The sequence below is a fragment of the Dromiciops gliroides genome, chromosome 2 (genome assembly GCF_019393635.1).
Source record: "Dromiciops gliroides isolate mDroGli1 chromosome 2, mDroGli1.pri, whole genome shotgun sequence".
Taxonomy (NCBI): domain Eukaryota; kingdom Metazoa; phylum Chordata; class Mammalia; order Microbiotheria; family Microbiotheriidae; genus Dromiciops; species Dromiciops gliroides.
The window spans coordinates 450,483,001-450,503,189 of NC_057862.1; the positions used below are offsets into that span (position 1 = coordinate 450,483,001).

Consider the following 20,189-nt stretch of genomic DNA (forward strand, 5'->3'; position numbering starts at 1 on the left):
GTTATTGGGGCAAGGTACTAAGCCCTCCAGTAGAAGCTACCCTCTAGCACACCATGGTGGGTTTCTGGGACAGTGGGGATTTGGACAGGGGCATTAGAAGATGAGAAGTAAAGTGATTTGCCTAAGTTTAAATAGCTAGGTAACAGTAACTCCACAGTCTCCCTCCTTGGTTCTTGTAAGTGGCTGTTTTGCAAGGCTGAAACCACCAAATTTTCTTTATCATACTGGTCCATCTTGGAAATCCAGTTCAAGTTAAAGCTTGTGGGTTTTTACTGGCCAAATGCAAGAAGGTAGTGTTTAAAATAACTAAAACTCAATCTGTTACAGGTCACTGGAGATCTGACCTTTCAATCCAAGCTGCAAGCAAAAATCCAAAAGCACCTCCACCAGGCTTCCCTGCTGCAAAATGAGTTATTTAGCAGGCACTAAGCTTATCAATAGCAACACAGTTTTCTACTGTCCTCCAATCTCCCCAACAACTATGTATTACAGCCCAGCAAATCCCCCGAGGCTTGTGAAAGCTAGATCACCCACAGGTAACCCAGCCCTGACTGCTTTGTTGGAGGAATGAAGTAGAGAGTGTTAAGTATTTATATAACTTGGCTACATCTTCAGAAACAGCTCTTAAAACCCAGAAACCAAGAGTGCCAAAACTCAAACAGGCTCAAAGGGACAATGAATTCCAAACAGGCCTGGGCAAAAAGGCCCCAGATAGTCTAGGGACCCTGCTACATGGGATGGGTGATATTCAGCCTCACAACCCAGTGCTGGGACAAACCAGAATCTAGGGGAGGACCCCCTGAATGGTAATGCTTTTGTTTGGGGATTTCAGTTCCTACCTCTGAAAAAAAAAAAAAAGAGTGAACTAGGTTATTTTCTTTTCAGAGTCCTTCTGGCTCTAACTTCGGAGGATTTGGGTTTTGGAACCTAATGGTAAGCCCACTCTCTTACTTCACCATATCTTAAAACTAGGGACAGTGTGGGTGCCCGATACAGGACCTTTAACTAGAGGGTAGAATAGCTAGACTAAGTAATGCTGGAGAAATTACCCTACTAATATATCAGATCACAGGAACCTTACTGGCTCTCTCTATTGGGAATTCCCCACTCTGATCTCTAGGCAAGAGTCCATCCCACTCCATTTCATCAGCAGCAGCTTAATTTTATATGTCTGAGCAAATGCATCTTCCCTTCTGGGGATGGTGAGAGGGGTACACGATATGCAATTATCACATTGAAGAACAATCTTACACAGTTTATTGCTTTCTTGGTAAAAATCCACTTAACTTATATAGACTGTTTTCTTTATTTAGACAGCTGTCGTACCACAGGCATAAAATGTCCTTTTACCTTTTGTTCAGATAGGTTAACACCACGCATCAGTTCTGGGCATTTTCCTTGGCCCTGCTGGCTCCCAGTTTACAGACTTCCTTTATTTTACATAAATACTGTCATCATTTTCTCTCCATAGGTTGCAGCTATAACAACAAAGGTATACAATATGTTCTGTTTTCCTGGGGTGACAGGGAGGAGCAAGTAGCGTTTTTTTCCCATTTAAAAAATATACCTAAATTTTGAGATCTGAACAGTGTAACAATTAAAATAAGAAAAATATTACAGTGTGTTGTTGACTGCAGGAATATTTTACTTTCCTCCAAGAACAATATTCCCTTTTGCATGTTGAAGTGATTCAGTCATTTTCTTAGAAACTTACCTACATACAATAATTTAGTAAATGAGAATTAAACGAAGTAGATACTTACTACCAACCTTCTGTCTGCAATTCACAGCTCGTGCGAATAAAATCGCAATAAATATTCAAAAAATAGTTCTTTTTTTTTTTCAGTAAGGCATCTGAGTATTATTACAAAGTTTTTATACAACCAGAAGGGGAATGAGGGGGAGAGAGAAGATTGTTACGCTGGCTGGTCGAGTATCTCTCTTTGTACTTTGTAGTAAAGAGCAGGTTTGCAGGCTGACATGACAGGAGTGGTGGGAAGGAAGAGAGAAGAAAGTTGTTGGAAGATGAGACGTATTGGAAGAAGACCACAAAATTGTGCGAATATTGTATGGTTTTCAGTAAGATTATTCCATCATTTTTAGGCCATCATCAAGACATCACTTGTCCTGATTTAAAAAAAAAAAACAGAACTCTCTCTTCTTCCATGAGCATAGTAAAGATTTGAAAGGGTTTTTGCCTACCCTTAATACTATATAAATAGCTTAGGTATTCATATGCACCTAAGAAGTTTTTCTGATGGTTTTTTTTTTTTGGTCTATTTTCTCGTGGGCTGTTTTTTTGTTTTGTTTTGTTTTTTTGCTGGTTTTTTTGTGTTTTGGTTTTGTTTTACACCATCACTCTCTGAGCATCTTGCTGTATCCTCCAGAGGTCAGACTGTCCTTCCTTGGGTCTCCTCACTGCATCCGGTCAGGCTGCAGCTGTGGGGGCTGATACTGCACAAAGGTGGTGGTGGCAGCAGCAGGGTTGGTGGCGGCGAGGGGAGCCTGTACGGCACTGGTGTAGCCGTATCCCACGAAACCAGCAGCAGGAGAGGAGGCATAAGGGTACTGATCATAGGCAGCTGTGGTGTACTGGGTATAGGCCTGGCTTGCTGTAGTGTAGTCTATATAGGGAGACGCGATCGACTGGACAGGAGCAGGGATCACCACACTGGGCTGGACAATCGCTTGTGGGTAAATATAGTGAGGGGTGAGCCTGCAGAGCCAAATCATGGGGGAAAAGAAAAGAAAAACGTCACAAAGCTGAAAAAGGCAGAGTTAAATTCAGAGAATGCCAGTGATTATTGTGAGCAAAACCCTTTAAGACCCTCCTCTGTCCTAGCTCGGCAGTGTGACTTAGTGGAGCCATGAGTCCCAGCTCAACAGTCTGCAGCCACGTGATATGAACAAGTCTCTCCATCTTCATGAGCCCAAGTCTCCTTACCTGTAAAATGTGGATGACGCTAAAAGCAATGTTAAAAGGGAAGCATTGGGGCAGCTAGGTGGTGTAGTGGATAGAGCACCGGCCCTGGAGTCAGAAGGACCGGAGTTCAAATCCGACTTCAGACACTTGATACTTACTAGCTGTGTGATCCTGGGCAAGTCACTTAACTCCAATTGCCTCACCAAAAAAAAAAATCCATTATGTAAAGCATGAGTAATTCCCAAAAGCCCACAGAAGGCCCAGCTCCTCTGTGAGGCTTCCCCCACAACCCTGTCCCAAGGTGAGTTCTTCCTTGTTTTCTGGCTGTATCAATCATTTGGCACTTAGCTCATATTGCCTCCTGATACCTCTTGTGTCTGCAACCCTTCCAGCTGTGAAGTATTTTAATTCTTTTATGGCAGACTATAAGCTATTTGAGGGCTGGAACTAGGTGTATGTATGTATAGATCTATATCGACAACAAGGCCTTGGGCTTAATAAGTGTTTGTTGAATAAGTGCACACCTACTAAGGTACTTACTGTGTGTATGTCAATTACACAGTGAAGGCAAAATTTAAGAAACTACAGTCTAAGTGGGAGTGGGAGTGATAGGAAAGGAAGACATACGAAATATAATGATACAAAACCTAATGATAGGGGCAGCTATGTGGTACAGTGGATGGACTCTGGAGTCAGGAAGATCTGAATTCAAATAGGGCCTCAAATACTTACTAGCTGTGTGACCCTGGGCAAGTCCCTTAATTCTCATTGCCTCAAAAAAACCAAACAAAACCAAAAACCTAATGATAAAGGAGGTGTGAGATAAGTGCAGAGGAGAGGTCCAAGGAAAGTATTATGAAAAAATGTGGTATATGAGTAAATCAATGAACAACTCAGTGGGACGCTAAGGAAAAGAGAAATTAAGCTATACTGTTTAAGTTAGAACAAAAGACTGATGATGAACTCAGATTACTCTTGGAGGCTAGGCCAGCCATTCTTTTCTCCTTGTTCTATGTCTAGTACTATGTTAGGCCTTTCTTGTGGGGGACTGGGCTTCACTCTTCAGTCTTGTTAGAAATCAGCAAAGTACTGAATGAGAAAAAAGGGAGGGGGGGAGGGGGTATGGAGAGTCAGTCTGATACAGAATAGACTCTTAAGAAAGGCTTGCTGATTTGTGATTTCATTGGTGCAGGCGATTATGTCGAGGAAAGTCTCTTACCAATACCAAAATTGTTCTGCAACTTACCGTCCACTAAGTTGCTGAGATACCGAGAACTTCCTGTGTAACTCTGGGCAAGGTACCCTTTCAATCTTGGTTTCCCTATCTATACAATGGGAAAATAGTCTTGTCTTGCCTATCTCAAGTGGTTATTTGATAGAGGAGAGGGAATAGGCATTTATATAGAACCTACTATGTGCCAGACACTGGGCTACATTCTTTCCTGAGGCAGTAAGTAATCAGATATAGGTTATACATGTGCAATTATGTAAAACATTTCCACATTAGTCACTTTGTATAAGACTCAAATTAAAGAAAGTGAAAAATAGCATGCCAGTGTATTCAATCAATATCAGTTCTATCTCAGGAGGTTGGATAGTGTGCTTTATCATTAGTCCTTTGAGATTGTCTTGGATCAGTGTATTGCTGAGAATAGCTAAATCATTCACAGTTTTTCATCAAACAATATTGTTATCACTGTGTACAATGTTCTGGTTCTGTTCACTTCATTATACATCAGTTCATACAAGTCTTCCCAGGTTTTTCTGAAATCACCCTGCTTATCATTTCTTATAGCACAATAAAATTCCATCACAATTATATATCACAGCTTGTTTAGCCATTCCCCAACTGATGGGCATCCCTTTGATTTCCAATTCTTATGGGCTAAGTTCTTTGCAAATATTATCTCATTTAATCCTCATAACAACCCTGGGAGGTAAATGCTAATATTATCCCCATTTTACAGTTGATAAAACTGAAGCAGACCGTACTGAAATGATTTGCCCAGGATCACACTTACAGCTAGTGTCCAAGGCTGGATTTGAACTCAGGTCCACCTTGCTCCACCCCCAGCATTCTGTCCAGTGAGCCACTTAGCTGCCTTTTATCATGGTACAATGCAAACAGCACTGGCTTTGCAGTCAGAGGGCCTGAGTTCAAATCTCACCTCTGAAGTTTATTATCTGGGAGAGCTTAAATATGTCACATTTCATCTGTCTGGGCCTCAGTTTCCTCATTTGGAAAACAAAGGGGTTGGACCAGATGGCTCTAGCTCAATGGTCCTATACGGTCCTTGCTGATTAAAAGTATTTTGGAGAAAAATGTAAGACTCTATCAAGATGGGATCTATAATGTCCACTTTGTGAATTATAAAGCATGAAGAGAAACCTAAAAAAAGTAATAACACTAAGGGTCAAAAGGAAAAAAAGATCAAGAGTTCTCTGGGCCTTAAAACTCTATGGGAGAGGGGCAGCTAGGTGGCACAGTGGATAGAGCACCGGCCCTGGAGTCAGGAGTACCTGAGTTCAAATCCGGCCTCAGACACTTAACACTTACTAGCTGTGTGACCCTGGGCAAGTCACTTAACCCCAACTGCCTCACTAAAAACAAAAAACAAAAAAAAAACTCTATGGGAGAGGGGCAGCTAAGTGGCACTGCAGTGGATAAAGCACTGGCCCTGGATTCAGGAGGACCTGAGTTCAAACCCAGCCTCAGACACTTGACACTTACTAGCTATGTGACCCTGGGCAAGTCACTTAACCCCCATTGCCAGGCCAAAACAAACAAACAAAACAGCAACAACAACAAAAACCTCTATGGGATACAAACTTTGGGCTAAGGTTCAAGTCAGATTTTATTTTATCCACATTTGCTCATCTGTCCCTGAGTCAGGGCTTCGTTTTGGCTCTGGCTCACTGCAAATAGCTCCTGGGTCCTCATGAGCAAGTTTAAGACCCTTCCCGGCATCCTTCATTTAGGGATACCTTTAAAGTACCTTACCTGCCTCCACACCTCTCCTAATGCTGGTGGTGTCTGTTGTAAAACACAGCATTCATTCTGTTTACTTTCCTCAGTGTAATATTCCTCCTGCAGTTACCATGTCAACACACCCAAGCCCTTCAGAATCAGGCAGTGACTTGCATTATATTCTGCAATGGTGACCTTTGAGGAAGGATGTTTGTCTTTCAGGCCCCAGAAACCCAAGCTAGGGGGAGAAAGAGGGAGAGGCTTTCGCCCTCTCTCTGGCCAGCCCTACCAGCCCAAAAAGCCAATAAGGGACTCTCAGTTTCGGGGAGGGGGGGTGGGGTGGGGGAAAGAAGTCATGCATGTCACATTGGAAGGCAGGAATGAGCTCTAAGAACTGCATTGGTGTGTACACATGTATGGAATTCAAAGGCTCTCCTTCCTTGTGATCATAGAATCAATCACATATTCTAGTAGAGATCTCAGAGGCCGGCTAATTTGACTCCTTTTTACAGATGAAGAAAACAGGAGCTGGGGAGCTTTAGGGGGCGTGCACAGATCAGAGGTCACAGGGTCAGAGTTGGGATTTGAACTCAAGCCCCCCTGACTTTAGAGTCTTCTGATTACACCATAGGTCACCTCTCTAGCCCATTCAGAAAACCTCCAGTTCTCTGTCTCTGTCACCTTGCCAGCTAAGGGTTCTACTTCCCAGGACCTCCATGAGAAGGAAACTAGGAGTCTAGAAGAGTCTGAAATATAGCTGTCATTCTCCCCACACCCTTCATGTCAATTCTCTCAAAATTTTAAGACACAGTATAATAACAAAGAGGAAGCTATAGTCTTGGTGGCCAAAGACACTATCAACTTTTCTTGTATCCACGCCACTCTGAATCTCGGGGGGTCAGGGGGGTTAGGTTAGATGAGCTCGCAGATCCCCTCCAGCTCTAACAACTAAAGTTTCTTGTATAAGAGTTCAGAGAAAATTCCCTTATGATTTGAAGGGTAATAGAAAATATCTGCAGGTTACCTGGAAGGCAGGCCTTGGTTTATGGTCTCCCCCTTCCCTATACTGTTTCCTACTTTCTTTCCTCTCACTTTATACCACAAACTTTCCTCCTCCATTGCTCTCCAGTGGGATGGTGGCATCTGGGTTTCCATCCACTGCTTACAGAGGGAAGGGCTACTAGGGTCCCTCAGTACCCTCTGGGCAGGGAGGGCAAGTTTTTCCCTGGGCCTCTACCAGACCACAGGTCTATCCCTGGAGCAGCTAATTTCTGTCAATATTTACTACTTCAGCCTAGCCTCAAATGGAGTTTAAACAAACAAACAACAAGATAATCCAGCCTCCCCCAGAGCCTGCTGGGGCAAGGGTTTACACATGTGCCTGGGTTACTTTCTAATCAGGCCGCCCTCCCTTTACATCTGTGAGGAAACCAGAAGCTTATCTGCTCTGGTCATGGTGGGGAGAGGTATTGGGCGGAGGGTGACACCCTGGCAGAGAGGGCAAGCCTTAAGCTATGGATTCTCTGCACAGTTCTTCCCATTTCATCAGCATGTAATGGTGTGAGCCAAGCTCCCCAAGGCCAATGGAACAAAAGTCCCATGATACCAGGCCATGTGCCAGACACAGAAATTCTCAAGGGATCCCATTATAGCTGGGAAGGAACAGGTTTCCCTAGAGAAAAAGAAAGAAACTGGCTCCAGCTAATAATAATAGTATAAATAATCAATCAATAAGCATTTAAGTACCTACTAAGTGCCAGGTGTTGGAGAGGCAGAGCCAAAAAATGAAACTGCCCCTGCCTATAATGAGCAAAAAGGAGAAAACATGTCTACATAAGACGATGTCATATCTCTCTCTCTCTCTCTCTCTCTCTCTCTCTCACACACACACACACACACACACACACACACAAAGGTAAAAGTTGAGGAGCACCAGCATCTGGGGGATCAGGAGAAGTCTCATGGGGAAGCTGGAGTTTAAGCTGAGCTTGGAAGGAAGTAACAGTGGGATCTTTGCTCAGACAGAGCTTGTTAGAGATCTTAAAGACTATCTGATCACCAAACCGCCCCATTTTAGAGATGAGGAACCCAGGGTCCTGAAAAGTGAGATGATATCCTGAGGTCACATGGCAGCAAGTAGAAGATCTGAGATAGAAACTGTGACTTTAAATCCAAGGCTCCTTACTGTTGCTATTAACAACTCCCATTTATATAGTGTAAACCAGAAGTTTCATTCTTCCTTTTTTTTCCCAATTGGGCAGGGAGAGGGAGAAAGCAAAGGTGGATTTTTGTTGATTGAAAAAGAATCAAATTTAATTTTAAAAAATTTCTGTTTGTTGTCCCAAAAGTCTATACTATAACAACATCTCCAACGACTCTGATTGCTAGCAAGTTTTTCTTTAAATGCAACTGAAATCTGCCTCCTCTGAAACCTCCACCCACTGCTTTTAGTCACGCCTTATGGGGACCAGCAGAACAAGGAAGTGTAGTGGAAAGAGATCTGGTTCTGGATGGAGAATGTTGAGGTGCTCCTTACTTCCTGTGTGATCCTGGACAAGTCACTTTCCCTCTTTGAGTCTCGTGGTTTTTCAATCCATTAAATGGTGTCTGGCCCAAGTTATCTCTAATATTGCTTCCAGTTCTAAATTCTATGATCAAATAAGTCTAAACCTTTGATGTGAGTCTTAAAGCATTATGGAAGTGCTAGTTATAATTGCTACTCTTACTATTTATTATCATTATCCATCTGAGGACAGCTATCCCCACTACCACCACCAAAAAGAAGTTCTCAGCTATGGGTTAAACACTCCCACTTCCTTCTATTAATCACCACATGGCATGACCTGGCAGCCCATTGCCATCTCGGTCACCCTCCTGTGGGGGCTCATAAATTTAAAGCAGGAACGGACCTCTCTTACTTTACAAAGGAGGAAACTGAGGTTAAGCAGTGAAGCCCAGAATGAAAACCGAGCCCAGAGCACTCTTCCATTGCACCTGGGGGTGCAGAACAAACACGATATTCCAGATATTGTCTGACAAAGGCAGACTATAATAGGACTGTCACCTTTCATCCTGTGTACACTATGTGACTCCCTTACATAACATCATATGACATTAGCTTTCTCGGTGGACATGTCACACTGGTGACTCATACTGAGCTTGCTGAAACCCCCAGTGTTGTTTTTTTTTTTCCATTCACTGTTGCCTGGTTATGCCTCCACCACTTTGTAATTGTGAAGGTGACTTTTCATAAGCCAAGTACAGAACTACACAGGATGTCCCAAAAGTCTTAGTGCGGTTTTAAACTTTTAATACTTCAAAACTGCATTAAGACTTTTGGGGCAACCTGTAGATTTCTCTCTTAAATTTTTTCTTGTTGGATTTGTTCTTTTTTTCTAACCTGTCAACATCTTTTTGGATCTGAACGTCTTAACCATCGCTCATAATTTTTTGTTACCTTTGCTCACAATGACCCCTCAGTTGGCTTTGTGACTCCTCCAAACTACTGAGGTTCTGACCCATAATCTCCAAGCAGGGAAGAAACATCATGACCTGACTCAATTGTGTCAAGATACCCAGTGCTTCTCCTGGAAATTTGGATTATATGAGTCCTATATTAACTCCCTTAACTTTTCCCTAAAAATTGAGAGGCAAAGGAAGATGTGGTTTTGTACTCTAAATGCCTAAACTGGACACTCTGACACCATTTGGACCTAGCAATTCAGAGGGCTAAGCTAATACTTTACCTCTATACTCCTTAACGAACCCTTGCTTGGCAAATTCACGGTGTCAGCAAAATTGCAAGGGGAATGTCTAGCCTACCTAAGGAAACAAGCTATTTTCAAGAACTTAGACCAAGGCAAGACCAGTCACCTCAATCTATCATACTAATTATAAGCTATACTTACATAGTACAAGGATTAAGGACTTCCTAAGTGTGTGCACTCCACTCCTTCCACTAGTTATACAGACTGCAACTCTCCTTCAACGTATTAGGTGATGGACTTTATGACCTATTATGCCTCAAAAATTCAGCCTGTGGGCTCTTTGATGTGTCCTTCTGAACTCAGCAAGGCTATTCCTCTGATGACAAACATACAGCTCAGTCCAGGAGCCCTCCTTAAAACTCTTCTGAGGCTGGAAGGACCTGCCAAAGCTTCCTCTGCTGGTAGAGCCTTCAAGAACCCAGTGTTATCTCTGAGCCTCAATGAGGAGGAAAAGCTTAATGGAAGATTTAGAAATTATTCTTATCCATTCATTAAGGTCCCAGCCAATGGAAGTGATCCTAGGTTCTCCACCTGCATCCTGGGATATGCTAGCAGGCCCAACTTCTGGCAAATCCCATTAAGTTAGAAAGTACAGGACTCTGGGGATGGATTGTAGATGTCATGCAAAGCCCTATCAATTAAACAGCAAATATGAAATGCATTCTAGAAGCTAGATGATGTGCTAAGAATTGATATAAAGAAAGGCAAGAAAACAGCCCTGGCCCTCAAAGGAACTCAAATTCCAGCAGGTGAGACAATGAGCAAGTAACTCTGGGCATTCTCTCTTTAGATGGCCAGAGAAACAGATATAGATATCCACGTGGACTACATGGAAGGTAACCTCAGAGGAAAGGCACTAACAACAGGGGACCCCTCCCTGCAGAAGGGAGGTTTTGAGCTACATCTTGAAGGAAGCCCTGGGAGGTACAGGGAAGGAGGGAAAGCCTTCCAGGCATGGGACAGAAATGGGAAATGAAATGTCACATGCAAGAACAGGAAAGAGGCCACTGTTGCTATATGGAGGGGAGTCATGTATAAGAAGAAAGGAAAGGTGGGAAGGGCTTTAAAAACCAAACCGGTGGGGGGAGGGGGGGCAGCTAGGTGACACAGTGGATAGAGCACCAGCCCTGGAGTCAGGAGTACCTGAATTCAAATCCGGCCTCAGACACTTAACACTTACTAGCTGTGTGACCCTGGGCAAGTCACTTAACCCCAGCTGCCTCACTGAAAAAAAAAAAAAAAAGCCAAACGGCATGTTATATTTGATTTTGGGAGGTAATAGGGAGCCAATGGGGTTTAATACATAGGGAGGTGACATGATCAGACCTGCAGTTTAAGAAGATCTCTTTGGTACCAGAGTGAAAGATGAATTGGAGTAGGGAGAAGCTTGAGACAGGAAGGCCATTCAGGCAGCTGTTTAACAGTACAGACATGAGGGGACGGGAGCCTGGACCAGGATAGTGGCTGTGTAAATGGAGAGAAGAGGACATATACAACAGAAACTGTGAAGGCAGAAACATGATTTGGCAACAGGTTGGATCCATAAGGTGAGTGAAAGCGAGGAGTTGAGGACAACACCAAAGCTGCAAGCCTGAGCAACAGGGAGGGAGGTGGTGTCCCCAACAATAATACGGGAGCATTTGGGAGAAAAGATAATGAGTTCTGTTTCGGACACAGTCGAGTTTGAGATGGCTACACAACATCCAGTTTGAGATGTCCAGGAGGCAAGATAAGCCGAGGAGGGAGGTTAGGGCTGGATGTCAAAATCTGGGAATAATCTCCAGGGAGATGATAATTGAACCCATGGGAGGTGATAAGATCACCAAGTGAGATAACATGGGAGGAGAAGAGAAGAAAGACCAGAACAGAGTCTGGGGGGTGGTATCCACAGTGTCACAAAAAACTAGAGGAGAGACTACATAGGACAAGAGAACAACAAAGTCAAAGGCTGTGGAGATGCCAAGGAGTAGGAGGGCTGAGAAAATGTTGTTAGATTGGGAGAGACAGCCTGACAAAATGGGAGAGGCTCCTCGCCAGACCATCAGCCACCAGCTGATGATTTATTTTCACTACAAGTCATGAAACAGTACAGAAAGGCTGTGATAGACACTAGGAGAGGCAGCACTGAAATCACAACTACCTGGAAGTTAATGAATAATTCATTAAAGCAGATACTATAGGACTTCCATTCATACTACTTCGTTTAGCCATTAGCTTAGATTTTGTAAATGTATTTGAAAATAATCTAGAATCATTTATTTTTAAATACAAATTTAATTCTGCCTGTCCCTAGACTGGTTTGGTAGCCACCACTTTGGATTGATCTCTGTAGGACTCATGTGTAGCCATGGCCTACCAGACACCCAGCCATGGGTAGTTGCTACTAGAGTTGCAGGCTACAAAGCTCCTTATCCCCTGAAATCTCACCCAAGTGTCAGAAAAATGAACACGACTAACATGAAGAAGTGAAGTAAAAAATAATTAAGAAAATTATATATACAATTTTTTTTTAGGGTGGGGGTGGAATGAGGGTTAATTGATTTGCCCAGGGTCACACAGCTAGTAAGTGTCCAGTATCTGAGGTCAGATTTGAACTCAGGTCCTCCTTAATCCAGGGCCAGTGCTTTATCCACTGTGCCACCTCGCTGCCCCCTTGTAATTTCAATAGTTCAATGAACTCCTGGTAAGGAAAATACCTCTAACCAATGAAGATCTACAACCCTCTGTAGGTTATAGTTTTAGAGAGTCGTTCAGGGCAGTAAGAAGTTAAGTGGCAAATTATAGGTCCAAAATGGCTGATATAGCATGTCAGGTGTGAGCGGGGGGGGGGGGGGGGGGGGGGGGGGGGGGGGGGCGCGGGGGGGGGGCGGGGCCCACAATAACTGAAGTGAAAACAAAAGGTAGCAATAAAACTTTAAGACACAGTTCTCTCCTGGCTATCGATGCAAAGCATCAGCAGATATTCTCTGTCAATAGCATTGCCTAATATAAGACTCCAACATATATGCAAGGACAGTATAAATTCAACTAAGATTGAGGACCAAGAGAACTGTGTGCTCCAGAAATGACTGTTGATTATCCAAATGGGTAAGAAATGGAAAGTCGGTGCCATCAAATTAAAAGACTTAAATAATAGCAGTTCAGGTCTTACACACTGCTTTTTGTACAGTCTCTCTGACCCTCCCAACCCTCTCATACAGCGGATACTACAGGTCACAGAGCTGAAGATTCGGGCAGCCATCTGGTGCAACCCATAGATGAAAGGAATCCCTCCTTATATACCTGACAAGTAGGGTCCAGCCTCTGATGGAAGAGGCCCACTGGAAGGTGCTGGATTCCCTTTAATGGAAGGTCATCAGGCTGAGGGGGAATGACCACTTGTATAGGGTAGGTCAAAAGTCACAAAGCGGTTTCAATATTTAATAACTCCTTTATTTTTTTTAAATTTACAACACCATAGTATCATATACAGTATACATATATGGGACATAAATACATATAGGAAATAAGGGAAAAAATCTTCCAAAAAGTTATTAAAACATCAGCCCCCTTTGTGACTCTGCCCACCCTGTATTATCGTCCTCACCAAATAGTTATGGAAACTGAGCCAAATGTCAGAAGCAGCACTCAAACCCAGACCTCCCCAGACATACTCCAAGTGTAGCATTTTTTTCCATGAGACCAAGCTTAGAGAAGCTGACAGAATTATTCCAAAGGAACTCAACTACTCTACATTTCTAAGTGACCATTTTGACTCTGACCCACAATAAAACTTAATCCTTTGGAACCTAGAGTCACACTACAGATCAGGCTCCCCATTGCATGCTTAGTAGACCATAAGTTCCTTAACCTGACATTCAGGTGCCTTAGATATCTGCCCTTGTACCACTGAAAATTTAATTCTTTAATACACACACACACACACAGAATCTGTACTAACACAATCAATCATTCTCCCTCTTTCTCCTTCTCTTTCTCTCTGGTTGTTGAGGCAATTGGGGTTAAGTGACTTGGCCAGGGTCACACAGCTAGTATGTGTCTAAGACTGGATTTAAAGTCAGATCCTCCTGACTCCAAGGCCAGTGCTCTATCCACTGTACCACCCAGCTGCTCCCACAGTATCTCAAACACATCTTTTGCATGCACCCTCTCAGTGTCCCTCTTCACACAATTAATTCCCCTTGCACATGTCCTTTCCACTTCCCAAAACCTTGTCCATCCTAGGCAATCCAGAGTTCAACTCCTGACTCTTCTATAATGTCCTCCACGACTTCCTGAGCTCACAGAGCTCTCTTCCCTCATCTGAACTCACTACCATTCATAGTCAACTCATTAAGCTTTCAGCACACTCTACGTTGAGCACGGTCCTGGCTCCATCATAATGACATGGGAAAAGCAATGGCTTTGGAGCCCCAAAACCAGTTCAAATCTGTAATCTACCATCTTCTAGGTACATGATCTTAGGTCTGTCACTTCCTTCTGAGCCACAGTATTCTTAGCTCCAAAATAACCTGCAGAATTTTCTGTTTTGAAAAACCAAACCAGATAGATAATGGAGAGAAAAGACACCTTGTCGATTAAAATGTACTATTTAGGGCAGCTAGGTGGCTCAGTGGATAGAGCACCAGCCCTGGAGTCAGGAGTACCTGAGTTCAAATCTGGCCTCAGACACTTAACACTTACTAGCTGTGTGACCCTGGGCAAGTCACTTAACCCCAATTGCCTCACTAAAAAAAAAAAAAAAAATTAAAATGTACTATTTAAAAAAAAACCAACAAGGACAAACCCTTGGCCAAATTATCTAACCTCTCTGAACCTCCCCTGTTAAATGTCATAACTTACATATAAGGAAGTAATAACTCATACTCCCTAATTTAGAACTATTGTAAAGAGACCCCACATTGTAAACCTGTTTTTACAAAAACAACCACCGTAGAGGTAGGGGGTATTATTATTTGTTATCATATTTGTTGTATAGGTTCTATTTCCCCAATTAGATCATGCAATCCCTATGGGCTGAATATATCTTAGACTTCTCCATATCACCCGGGCTCCCCAAAGCAGACAATTCAATATTTTCAGATTTGATTAAAAGCCAAAAGAGGAAAGAAGAGTAATGAGGCAATGTAAGTGTGTGAACAGCAGTGGGGAAGGAGAGTTGGGGGATTCCCAATGACTAAGCTCTGGGTGAGACATACATCAAACCTGAGAGGGGCTCAAAGAACTCCCACTGGGGACCAAGAACAACAAATGTCCAGACCCACCTCCCCAAGTGGAGCCTGGGTATCACAGCCTCTGAGGTTACCTCAAATCCCCCAGATTAAAAAAGCACCTGGGGGGCGGCTAGGTGGTGCAGTGGATAAAGCACCGGCCCTGGATTCAGGAGTACCTGAGTTCAAATCCGGCCTCAGACACTTACTAGCTGTGTGACCCTGGGCAAGTCACTTAACCCCCATTGCCCCACAAAAACAAACAAACAAACAAAAAATACACACACACACACACACACACACACACACACACACAAAAAGCACCTGGCTACTCAGATCTCATCACAGAAGCAGTGAGGAATCACACCCATATAATACTTCACAGTTTACAAAGGACTCTCCAAGAGACAACCCTATGAAGCAGGAAGTACATGTTTAACATAGGTTTCCTCAATCTGGAAAAGGGGGATAAGAGAGCTTAAGACCTGCCCAAGGTCACAGAGCTAAGTAATAACAGAGACAGGGCTTGCATTCACATCTCACTGGCCAAGCACAGCCCTCCCTCCACTGCATATAGGGCTTTCCTCTTCACTTTGTACAGTGGGAAGTGGGAGTCCAAAGACTTAGGTTTTAGGCTTAGCTCCACCTCTAATGCACCAGCACCTTAATTAACAGCCACCTCTTCTTTCTGAATCTGTTTTCTCACATATCAAGTGACCTATAAGGTCCCTTCTAACTCAGAATAGTTCTATATCACACATGCCTTTCCCTTTCCAGGTTAACACCAACTGAGTAGCTACAGATTTAATTTCCTATGAATGGCAATTCAAGAGACCTCTCTGCCTTTTTTCCCAGGCTTGAAGGTCATGACATACATCCTCCTGTGTCTGATTAAGATTATAGCTAACCAGGGGCAGCTAGGTGGCGCAGTGGATAGAGCACCAGCCCTGGAGTCAGGAGGACCTGAGTTCAAATCCGACCTCAGACACTTAACATTTACTAGCTGTGTGACCCTGGGCAAATCACTTAACCCCAATTGCCTCAAAAAAAAAAAAAAGGATTATAGCTAACCCCTCCCAGTCAGCTGCATTGTTGTCTAAAACTAAGATGCCTTTTTCCCCAAAAGGGGTGAGGGAGAATGGAACTGATAGACTGGCATCCACAGTTGCTGGGCATTTGGGGGATGCTATTGTGCATCAGAGGTCAGACAGGGAAATTCAAGAAGAACAATGGCCTCTCACACAAATACAAGACAGTTTTTCGGAGGTCAGATTTAGCCAAAGAAGGGGACTTTCTTTTCTATGTACAACTATATAAATAGTTTGGCTTTTAAAACTCTTTATACCCTCACCCCAATTTAGTTTTCCATCTCTGCTGTCTGTTATTGCCCCTTCTGCACTCTACAATCTTGCCAAACTGGCTTTCTCTGTTCCCATCTCTGAGTCTTTGCACTGGCTCTTTCTCATATCCAGCATGCACCCCCTCCTCACCTCAGCCTCAGAGAAATCCTCTCTTCCTTCAAGACACTGTTCTGCCATCACTTTCTACATGAAGCAGCCTGACCCATTAGTCGCTAGTGCCATCCTCTCAAATGCCCTTGTATTCTACTTTATTTGTATCCACTTTATATTTAGGGACTAACCATTATGGAGATCAGAAAAAGTTTACCATAGCAAGTAATGTGAAATGGGCCTTGAATGAAGCTAGGGATTCTCTGCAAAATCATAGAGAGATGAAATCTCAAAGTTTAGGGAACACTGAACAGGCCTGTTTTGCTGAAATGTCTAATGTATAAGAGAATAACATGAAATAAGCCTGATAGGTAGGTGGGAGCCATACCGTGGTGGGGGCTTTGTTGCCAGGGTGAGGTGTTTGTATGATAGCCAAGGTGCAGGAAACCCTTGGAGGTTCATGAGCATAGCAATGACGGGTTCATGCCTACACTTCTAGATGTTTTTGGCAGCTCTATGGAAGATGGGGGAGAGAGGAGACGCATTAGATACCAAGAGGCCACCCAGGAGGCTACTGTAGCAGTTCAGGTGAGAAGTGATGAGGATATAAGTGGAAAGAAGGGAGCAAATTCAAAAGATGTTATGAAGAGAGAATTGGCAAGACTTGGCAGTGGACTGAATATTGGGGAGGGGGCAGTGAGGGAGAGAAAAGAATCAAGAATGACTCCAAGGGTTTTGAACCTGGATGATCAGAATGACTATGGTACCCTCGACCAAAATCAAGCCATTCGGAGGAAGGATGAGTTTAGGAAATTATTTGTTTCAAGTATGACAGAATTTTAAAAACTGAAAGGGACCTCACTCAGCAAGTCAAGTCATTCAACTTATACCCGAAAAGTAATTCCCAACATAACCTATCCAATAAGCAGCATTCATCCAACCTGTGCTAGGCCTCCAATGAAGGGGGCATCCACCACCTCCAAGGGGCCCCCCATGCCACTCTGCAAAGGCTCCCCTTGTGAGGAAGGTTTTCCTGACTTCGAGATCAAATTATTATCTTTGCCACCTCCAGCCCACAGCTCCTTGTTTTGCTTCCTGAGACTAAAAATATCAACATGACAGTCCTTTAAATTCCTGAAGCCATCTACCATCAGACTCCCCTCCCCCCCATTCCCAGGCCTCACACCACTGCAGGCTTCTTTTCCCCAGGTTAAACAGCCTCAATTCCTCTAGCTTGGTCTTCAGGAGCCTAACAAAATATCCATCTGAAAATATCCAACAGGCACTTGTTGATGGGGGCCTGGAACTCAGGAGACAGGTTCGGGCTGGATATATGGACTGAATCATTGAACTGATGGGAGGAAAGGGGAGAGAAGAAAGGAGAAAGGGAGAGAAATAAGGGGAAGGAGGGAGGGAGAAAGATTGGGAGACGGAGGGGGCAGCTAGGTAGCACAGTGGATAAAGCACCGGCCCTGGACTCAGGAGGACCTGAGTTCAAATCTTGCCTCAGACACTTGATACTTACTAGCTGTGTGACCTTGGGCAAATCACTTAACCCTCACTGCCCCACAAAAAAAGATTAAATTTCACCAGGAAAGTGAAACATAACCTAGTCTAAAAAAAAAAAAGACTGAGAGAGGGAGAGAGAAAGGGGGATAGTGAGAGAGGGAAGAAAGAAAAAGACAGAGAGAGAGAGAGAGGCAGTGAGGCAGGAGGAAAGGTAGAGGGAAAGGGTGAAGAGAGAGAGGGTCAAGAGAAAGAGAAAAAGAACACAAGCATACAACAGAGGAAAAAAAGACATTTATTTGAAAGAAGAAAGGGAAATTCCCACCACATGAATGCAATAGGTTCAAAGAAAAAAAATGAAACCCTAACAACTTGGGTTTGAACTTCTGGATACTTGGATATCCTTTTCATAAATTAGTAACAGCCCTCCCCAAGTCGTGGGAATGATTGGCATTTGGGAAATGGAGGGCATGAAATGAGGTTTGGTTGCTCTGTATCCCGCCTACTCTAGAGATGTGGAGCCCAGAAATGTCCATTTTGCTATCTTGCAAGCACTAGGATGCAAAGGCCTGTTGGAAATGGCACAACACCCAGCAGACAAACGCCACCCCCTGGCAGTGACCTCCATTCGGGAGACAGAGAAACAAAGTCCTTTATGTTCATTGGCAAAGGCATGCACACCCAGGACACCCGTCAGAGGAACTTGGCTTTCAGAGTGGGGTTGTTCAAAAGAGACGGCTTTAAGTAAATAAGTGCTATTCCAAATGCTTCGCATTCTCCCTGCTCAGGCTAGAGGAACGTGTTGGTGGTTTGGCACATCCCACCTCCGGTGACATCTAGGTTGCTACGTAATGGTCCGGATATGATGACAGGCTTCTACAGTGCCTGAATAATGCATAACAATTCAGCTCAACATTCCCTACCCATCAGGCCTGGGCTACAGAACATGACTTCTCTCTTCTTTAGGCAGAAGGAACTGGGTGGATGAGAAGCCCCAACTCTGAACCAATGCAGAAAATCATCCTCTGAGCGAGCCAAGCTTCAGCCAAACTCGTTGACAGAGCATCACTAGAAGGTTCTAGCATTGAAAGCTAGTGAATGTCAGGAAGGTGTGGGGTTGAGGGGAGGGGAGGGTCAAATAGGACTCTACCACTAGCTCACCATTTTCCCTATCTAACATTCCACATACAGTTAATTCTACTATAACACCCATTTTGATAATGTGAACTTGCTGAGGTAGAATTTGCAAAAAGGGCAGAAGTACAGTGGATTTGATTCCAGGTTTTATAAAAAGGAGATTATATCTAACCCAACTCCTTCACTTTACAAGTGAAGACCCTGGGGCCCAAAGAAGTGACTAAACCCTAAGGTCCTACTACAAGAGATGAGATTTGAACCCAGGTCTTCTGATTCCAAATGTTATTATGTATGCCCCTTCAAGTTCCCCTCCAGCAGTGATAATCTATGACTGCTGACATTTGGATCCCACATGGAGCTTTAAGGAAATCTAAAGAGTTAACCACAAAGCCTCACGCATTCCCCTTGGACCCCTGAGAGGTCAGTGTCATCTCAGCATGAGTCACTCAGGACTCTGGTCTATGGGATGGACCGTGGGACCTAAAGACTAAATGACTGACATGAGGCCACTGCCACTAAACAACAGGGCCAGGGTGGGAACTCAGGCATCCTGACCCCCCACCTTAGCACTACCATAGCTGTCTATCTATTCTCTGGGGTCTAAAACAGAACTGACAAATCAAAGCAAATTATTCTCCCAAAGTCTTCTTGGGGCTTGGACAATGACAACTCAGAAATCAATCCAATTATTCAGCAAAATTAATTTTTCTAATGAGGCCCCCCCTCTCCCCAGACTCAAAGTTACCTACAATCTACCACCATCACTGCTGTGACCCAGTATCCAACCTGCCAAGAAGTTTTGGTTGAGAACTTATTTGCCAATTAGGAGATTTCTCTGTGTTCTTAGTCACTCCCTAGAGAAAACTTTTTATTTCTTCTTTGCCAAGTTAAGGGCAGGCTTAAGGAATGTGTTGATATGGGTCCAAACAGAGTCTTCAGATTGCTCTACAACACTACTTATTAGAAGGAAGTTATCCCCCTTAGGGAAGAAACCAACACAGATGGGCAGAGGACAGATGTTTAAGTGGGCAGATGGTGCCGTAAATTAACAGGGAGAAGGGCCAAGCATTAATAATCCACAGAAGCTACTCGAACTCAGACAAGTAGAAAAAAAGTAAGCCCTATGTACTTGACCAGCTTTTGTTGAACCTTGGGAAAGCACTGACTGGGGGGTTTCTAAAGGAATCTTCTGCATTCCCCTGGTCATGAGGATCACTTACAGCTAAG

General features: G+C 43.6%; 1 protein-coding gene across 2 annotated transcripts in view; it reads right to left on the bottom strand.

Moving 5' to 3' along the window:
- Positions 1 to 1,240: 1,240 nt before the first annotated feature.
- RBM38 (RNA binding motif protein 38) overlaps positions 1,241 to 20,189 on the bottom strand; it is a 34,613-nt gene continuing 15,664 nt past the window's right edge. The window contains exon 4 of one of the 2 annotated variants that reach the window (XM_043989700.1): positions 1,241 to 2,716. In XM_043989700.1, the coding sequence (XP_043845635.1) occupies positions 2,416 to 2,716 (301 nt within the window). In that variant the 3' untranslated portion in view covers positions 1,241 to 2,415. Of the gene's footprint in view, positions 2,717 to 13,209; positions 14,182 to 20,189 lie in introns of those variants that run through there. The other variant, XM_043989701.1, reaches the window with a different exon arrangement.